Here is an 8,145-nt window from a genome sequence, read left to right as displayed (position 1 = left end):
TCCTGTATGTGATCCATCTAAGAATCCTCCAAGACTTCTGTTGAATTCAAGGTATTGCACATCTCTTTTTTGTCACTCATTTTCAAATATCAATTTTGTCAAAGAATCGCCCTATTCGATTTCATTTTGATACTCATCTTATAAATCCCTTTGAGAAGTTGTTGATATCACTTAAATCTGTCACCTGTTCTCCCTTAGGTGATCGTTTTAGGATGCTAAAGGTAATGTCAAACTTTGACTTTTATAATTCATGAGTCATGTTTCTACTTTCTAGTTATTTTTTTCCTTTTTTTAGGCCAAAGAAGCCGATCTTATTGTATAGAACAAGGATTTATATGGAGATAAGGAACATTTATCACAGGTGAAGTTGTTATGTTTGTAAAGTATCTAATCTTGTTTACAATTATTATTATTATTATTATTATTATTATTATTATTATTATTATTATTATTATTATTATTATTAATATTATTATTGTTATTATTATTATTATTATTATTATGATTATTATTATTATTATTATTATTATTATTATTATTATTATTATTATTATTATTATTATTATTATTTTGTCTTATGTTAATTTTAATTTTGCAGGTTATTAAACATCCTTTCAGGGCTGAGATTGAAACATACAACACCCTTGATCCTGGTGTTCGGGTGCTCATATTGAAAGCCTTATGTGACATTCGAGTTGAGGTATTCATTCTGCTGAATCTGAATACAACTGTTTTTTTATCCATTGTTGCATCATGCATGGTTTACTTGAATCTTTAATGATAAATCTTGTTTTTCTATGCCCTGTGAAGATTCGGAGTTCATTTTCATGTTTAAAGAATGTTATGAGTTTGATATCTTGATTAGTGATAAAAAGAATGAAAGAAAGAAAGAAAAAAGAAACTGACATTTTGATGATTGATGGGTTGGAATGGAATTGATGATGCCAGGGTCCATAGCCGATTGGAATTGTGAAACGGGGTTTGTGGATTCCGATTGTTGTAATTCCTTCAAGCCCCAGGTGTAGAAGAACATAAAAGTCTTCAGCTTTATTGTTATTGAGTGTAATAATAATAAAAATAATAATAATAGAGAGAGAAAAGATGATACAAACCCACAAGCATAAAACCATTAAAGAATTATGGTTTGTTGGTTAAGAAGATTAAAATACAAGAAAAACATACAAAAAAGATACTAATTTCTTGCTTAACACAATCTCCTACCTGCAAGGTGGGCCCTCCTGGAGTTTAAAAAAGAAAACTTGTTGTTGACCAAATCATTTGTATATAAAAAGGTTTTTTTTACTAGAGAGCAAATGAAGTGTATATTCTGCAAGACAAGAATAAAAACAGACCCTGTAGCAGATTCATGAAAGAGTGTTTACTTTAGACAATTACAAAATTGCCATCTGGATTGATGGTTATGGATGTTGAAAAACAAGAAACATTGTTATTTTGTGGTGTTGGGGGTATTTTTGACTTTTTGGTTGATTGGTTGGAAGAGGGGTGTCCTGGGAAACATGTTTATGACTTTTTTTATTAAGTCGTTCTTTGTACATTAAGTCAAATAAGAGATAAGCAGTGGTGTAATTGTTTATTGTTGGTGCACATAGGAAAGAGAAGTTTCTCAAGAGACAGCATAGACAAGCTCATCTTCTTGATAGCATGATTATTGATGCACTTGGTCCAGGGCGTTCCCTACAAGGCAGAAAACCCGTGTCCTACTGTTAGGCATGTCAGACCTAACAAATCTCCCCAAGCTTAGACCTTTCTTGTCCTCACGAAAGAAAAAGAAAAATCTAGACAGTAGAAAATAAAAGAAAAGAAAAGAAACACAAATCAAAATCAAAAACCTTTTGAAACTTAATGCAAAAATCAAAACAATCATGAAAAAGATTCAACCCATTTAACCTCGTTTTTGTAGCATAGTTGAGAATGTATATGTCGTGCCTTGAGTCAATTTGGCATTGGTCTCAAAATATTATATGACAATAGAAATAAGACTTTGGCCACTCCCTAACGCAACTCAATAGAATCAAAGATCACAAAACTTGTTCCCTTTCAATAGCATCAAGTCAATTCATGGAACACATGATGATCTTACTCTCGTGAAAATGTATGTGACAAAAATATGCTCAATCATCTTTGTTTTACAAAATGTAACAATAACCCACTCCAATTATTTGTTGATTAACAACAATCTTTTTCTAAAAAATATTTTCGAAGAATTCCCTAAAATTTACCTAGATTGGTTACAAATTTCAAACCACTTACACTAGTCAAAGTAATTAACAGTTAGTCCCAATGTCATAGGTGCAAGTCCAAGTTCAAGGGAATCTTTCTGCAACCAAGCATTTTTCCTAAATATATTATTCAATTAAACTATAAAAATAAATATATACAAACTATCTAATTATGTTTTTCCTACAAATAAAGCTCATGGCTTTCTTTGAAATCCATGTAACGGATTTCCAACCAACACATCCAGACCATATGATCTTAGTGTGCTAGATTTAAAGAGATCCCGCGGGTTTACTCGCCCGAACCTCAAAAGCCACAGATTAGCTTTATTTGGATACCTATACATAGCTATAAATTTTTTTTATTATTAAGTTCATGACTTTCTATGGAACCCGTGTAGCGAACTTTCAACCCAATCAGTCCCAAACAATTCAGCTTTAGGCGATTAGATGTAGAACATCCCTCAGAGCTTACTTATTCGAGTTCCAAAGGTCACAGATTAACTTAATAAAAAAATTTTATTTTATTTTATTTTATTTATTTATTTATTTATTATTATTATTGTTTTTCTAGACTTATTTCTTTATATTTCCGTCCTTGAATTTTCTATTATGGGGACATCTCACGGTCTATTACCGTGAGGGGCTTCTAAGACATTTTTCGAGGGACCGAGGTCAACATGCAAAGACCCGTAAGTCTAGTTGGAAACTATGTCCCCAAGCAAGGTATATAAAAGGGAATTAGTAGAAAGGACTTTTTAGAGCGCTGAAAGGTTCGGGACACTGAAATTTTATATTCTTTTATTGTTTTCTTAAATTTGGCATTTTAGGACCAATTGAGCACTTATTACTCATAAGACCGGTTACGTGTCCCAAAGATTGACTCATACCTGTCGTTATGCTCCGGTGTTGTCAACCTTTTCATTTTCTATTTTGCACGAGTAGCTTCGGGAGGTGTGTTCATGTGCGATTAGCTTGCTTTGAGATTTTTCAATAAAAAGAACAAGTCTAATCTCAAGGCCACGACTCACTTACCAATTCAACTGTTTTTAGAAGATTAGGCTGCCTTGGGTTGGATCAAAACAAACATGGAATCATTTTTTTTTGAAAATGCATGAATGAACCTAGTGTACACCTCTACCCCTCCCCAAGCTTAAAGATAAGCATCGTCCCCGATACTTGGAGAGGGCGTAACAACCTATCTAATCACCGGAAGGTGGTGGGGGATGGTAGTCGGGTTGGGTAAGAGTCTAAAACAGTCACAAGTGCACACATATTGAATTTTAAAGCAAAATATGAACGATTAAAGATATGGAAAGAATTTACCGAATCGTTCTTGGCGCCTTGCAGTTGGTGGTGAGAACCTCCTCTTCAACCTCTCCAAGCTTGCCTACATAAAGTATCAAGCCCTAAAGCACAAAACAGATTGTGAAAGTTTCAGACCTAGAGGTTCTTGGAAGAGAGAAATTGTTTTGGGGATGAGTTATGGGTGAATGGGGGTGATAAAAACCGACTTTTAGACTTAAAACACATTTGTTCAACAGCCAACACGACCCGTGTTGGGGGTTTAAAATTCTACAAATGGCTGAACACGGACCGTGTTGGGCATATGGTAAAAAGAACACGGGCCGTGTACGGCTCTGTTTGCCACTTCCCACTTTTTGAACCCAAAAAATCCCTCTCATTCAAACAAAATGGTTTTGCATCCCGAGGTCCGTTTGGTGATTTAAAAACATGCTTAAATGCATTTGGAACATTAAAAACCAAAAACTTCAAAGAAATGGAAATAATTTTTTTTAAGAAATGACAAAAATACCCCCGGGTTGCCTCTCGGTAAGCTGCCCTTGTTTTAAGTCGTTGGCTCGACTTTGCCCCCACATATGCTTCGTTCTAAGTATGTGGGCCTCTCCAACACATCAATCTTCTTGCCACCTCCTTCAATGGAACCTTCAACCTTCCTTTGGCTTTCTTTTTGTGCATAAACCAAAAAGGACTTAAACCTTTAATATCGGAGATTGTCCACTTAGTCCTTTTTTGGTATTTATTCAGCAGGGTTATCAACTCATTCTTTTCCTTCTTCAATAGTTTATTTGATTTGATGACTGGTTGAGTGCTCTCCTTCTCGACATGTATTAGCCTTAAAGGGTTCGGTAGAGTTTTTGCTCCCGTATCTAGTGCTTGTTCCACCAATGGAATGATTTTGACTTTGGTGGATGGCTTGGGTTTTATATCATCACTCCTCACATGCTTCTTGTCATCAATAAACTCCAAACTCTCCAACACCTCATTGTCCATATCGACCTCCTTTGCAAGCTCTTTGGCTTTGTCACTATCTAGTTTTCCCTGCAAAACTAACTCTAGACATTCATTGTTAGACAAACTTAAACCCTTTTTAGTTGAGGGCTCGATCAAATTCACAAGATTGACGGATTGAACCTCGGAAGGAACCTTTTTTGCTTCATGAACATTGAAGTTGATAACTTGACCATCAAATTCCATACTTAAAGTTCCATTGTAGACATCAATTTTTGTTTTGGAAGTTTTAAGAAAAGGTCTACCTAAAAGTATGGAACTTGAACTTGGAGATTCATCATCTCCCATATCTAAGACATAAAAATCAGTCGGGAAGATAAATTCATCGACTTGCACTAACACGTCCTCTAGTACACCCTTTGCGTGTACCAAAGACCGGTCGGCAAGTTGGATGATCACACCGGTTTTGCTCAATGTTCATACACCAATTGATTTGAAAAGAGAATATGGTAGCACATTTACGGATGCACCTAGATCGAGCATGGCTCGGGGTACATGAAGATTCCCCAATTTTCAAGGCACGGTAAAGACACCGGGATCCTTGCACTTTGGGGGCATCCTCTTTTGCAAAACTGCGGATACATGTTCCCCAATTGTTATGACTTGATTTCCTTTTAATTTCTTTTTAGATACACAAAGATCCTTAAGGAACCTTGCATATCTAGGTACCTGTTTGATGGCCTTGAGGAGTGGAATGTTGATTTGAACTCTCTTGAACATTCGCATGATCTCATTCTCCTCCTGTTCTTTCTTCGTGCACTTTAATCTTTCGGGAAATGGAGCAGGTGTGGCTTTAGACTCAGCGATGAAGGGATTCTTTTCGATTGTTTTCACTTCCTTCTTCTCTTCTTTGGTTGCCTCTTCGACCGCTATTTTTTCTTCCTTTTGATCAACCGACACTTTTGGACCATCATAGCTCTTTCCGCCTCTCAATGTGATGGCACACACGTTGTGCCTTGGGTTTGTTTCAGTTTGTGCAGGTAACTTTCCTTGAGATTCTAATTTGCTTATGGAAGTAGCAAGCTGTGAAAATTGTTTCTCTAAGTTCTTTATGCTTGCTTTTGTCTCTTGTTTGAAAGCTTGTGTACTAGTTGCCAAACTCTTCACTATGTCCTCTAAGGACATACTTGATGAACCTGATTGTTGAGGAGGGTGTTGTGGTTGCCTTGGCTGAAAGTTTTGTGGTGGAAAAGGTGTTCTTTGTTGGTATTGGTGTGGTTGACTTGGTTGATAATTTCCTTGTTGATTTCCTCCCCAACCTTGATTGTTACTCCATCTTTGATCACCCCATGGCTGCTCATATCCCCTTTGATTAGACCCAAGAAAACCTCCCATGGCTTTTTCTTCTTCATAATCTTCATCTTAAAGTTGAGGGCACATGTCGGTTGGATGCCCTACTTGAGTACAAATACCGCATGGGTGGGGTGTGGGCTGCACACCTTTGTCTTTGGCTAGCATCATAACCACTTTCGTAAGCTCGGACAATTGAGCTTCAATTTGAGGATTTTGGACCTCCTTTACACCTCGGGTTGCATTCGTGTACCATTCTTCATCATGGATTGAATGTTTGGAATCTTCAGCCATGTTCTTGATTAGATTGTGGATTTCATTAGGAATCTTGTCAGGTAAAGATCCGCCACTGGAGGCATTAATAAGCCTTCTTTCCATTGGAGTCATTCCTTCAATGAAGTATTGGAGAAGCTGATATTCGGTAATTCCATGCTTTGGGCATCGAGCACAAAGTTTCTTGAATCACTCCGCAGGGATGAAGCTTTCATCTAGGGAAAGTACTTATCCAAAAACAACCTTGCAAGATCTACCCAAGTAGTAACCGTCCCCGGTGGGAGGTCATAAATCCAGTCTTTGGCTGCGTCTTGCACCGCAAAGGGGAATGTCCTAAGCTTGATTTGGTCCTCCGTGACATTGTGTGGTTTCATACCCACACATACTACATGGAACTCGGTGAGGAACTTGTGAGGATCTTCATTTTCCAGACCTCTAAATGTTGGTAGTAAGTGTATAAGCCCGGATTTTAGTTCAATGTTTGTGGCAGCTGGATATGTGATACAAAGAGGTTGTTGAGTAATCTCTTGCGTCGACCATTGACGGAGAGTTTGTTCGGGTGGGGGGTTTGGAGGTGGATTCCATCTATGGTTATCTCCCATGGTGTGAGTAGTGGTTGAAGTTTCTGTGGGTATAGTGTTTGGGGTATTATAGGTAGGTGAAGATGGTGGAGTGGTATTTTTGGGTGAGGATGGTTGTGATGAAAGTGAGAGACTTTCTGTTTCTGATGCGGAGACACTTGAGAGGGGTATGTCCTCCTAAATGTTGATGACCGGCAGAGTAGATGGCGAAGAAGTCCCGGAAACCGGTTGCCTCTTACGAAGCTTCGCTTGCCTCCGTATTCTCCTTGCAGTCTTCTCTATCTCCGAATCAAGTTGCAATGGTGTACCTGTACAAAAAGATCTTGGCATAAAACAATTAGTAACATCGTGTCCCCGACAACGGCGCCAATTTGTTAGGCATGTTAGACCCAACAAATAATGGGGTACCATATACTCCAAAAGAATCCCACTATATTGCACTAAAAGGTAGTACAAGGCAAGCAGGGTCGATCCACAGAGACACGGGATAATTAGTCTATACCTCTTTGCGCAAGGTACTATGGTCACCAACAGTAAAAATGGGGGTTTTAGAGTGCAATGACTAAACAAACAAATTAAAAACACACGCAATCAGCTAGATGAGTGAATTAAATTCAGATTTTGTAAGGACTCCAACTTCATGTATGACAACTTAGCAATGTGACTCAAAGATGACTCAATATTCGTTCAGTTCTATCTAAGTTGGTACTTGAAAGTGATAATAAGCTCAAACACTTCCCATTCACCACATTAATTAACCAAGACAAGCTCTTTGATTAACCCTAACCTTATTAACCTAATCTAAACAAGCTCTTAGAATTAGATTATAAGACTGCATGAAGCTTTATGTGAATGTTCCCAACAACACCCAATAATCCTCATAAGCTCGGGAGTGTAAAAGTGTATTAATAAGATTTACACTAAATTCATTCAATAGAGATCAATTTAATGCTTTTTACTTGTTCAATTTCACAAAACAATTACGGATTTTGTAAATGATATAACTTGAACGACCTAACCCTAATTCAAATGGCCAATAAGAATCACAATTAGAATCAAACATTCGATTGAAGCAAAATCAAATTCATTAGATAGGAATTAAGAACAAACATCATGTCATATGATTCAAGTCACTACCAAGAAGTCAAAATATGAAATTGGAGAAACTAGGGTTCTAGCCACACATGGCTAGAACAAGATCACAAGTTTAAAATATTGAATTAAAGTGCAATTACAACTTACAAATAAGAGAAATAATGTTTCCAAATGATAAATGATCAAATCCTTGCAAAAACTTCGAAATCCCCTCTCAAAATGTGCTCTGATATGTTGTGTGTGTGAAAAAATGGCCCTTAACCCGTAATATGAAAGATAGGAAAAACTGCCAAAAGTTGGTTTCTGGGTCGAACACGGCCCGTGTTGGACCTAGAGTAAATCTGACACGGCCCGTG

The 8,145-nt window shown here is 37.2% G+C and overlaps 1 protein-coding gene across 1 annotated transcript; it reads right to left on the bottom strand.

Moving 5' to 3' along the window:
• Window positions 1-5,063: 5,063 nt before the first annotated feature.
• Window positions 5,064-5,885, bottom strand: LOC111909512 (uncharacterized). Its single transcript, XM_023905324.1, has one exon. The coding sequence runs from the start codon at window positions 5,883-5,885 to the stop codon at window positions 5,064-5,066; it is 822 nt and encodes a 273-aa protein (XP_023761092.1).
• Between the last annotated feature and the right edge of the window lie 2,260 nt (window positions 5,886-8,145).

Source organism: Lactuca sativa, chromosome 4 (genome assembly GCF_002870075.4).
Source record: "Lactuca sativa cultivar Salinas chromosome 4, Lsat_Salinas_v11, whole genome shotgun sequence".
Taxonomy (NCBI): Eukaryota; Viridiplantae; Streptophyta; class Magnoliopsida; order Asterales; family Asteraceae; genus Lactuca; species Lactuca sativa.
The sequence above is the reverse complement of the archived record's forward strand: the minus strand, read 5'-3'. Positions and strand labels throughout refer to the sequence as shown.

Coding starts and splice junctions, on each gene's coding strand:
- LOC111909512 (XM_023905324.1), bottom strand. CDS start 5,885: ATGGGAGGTTTTCTTGGGTCTAATCAAAGGGGATATGAGCAGCCATGG.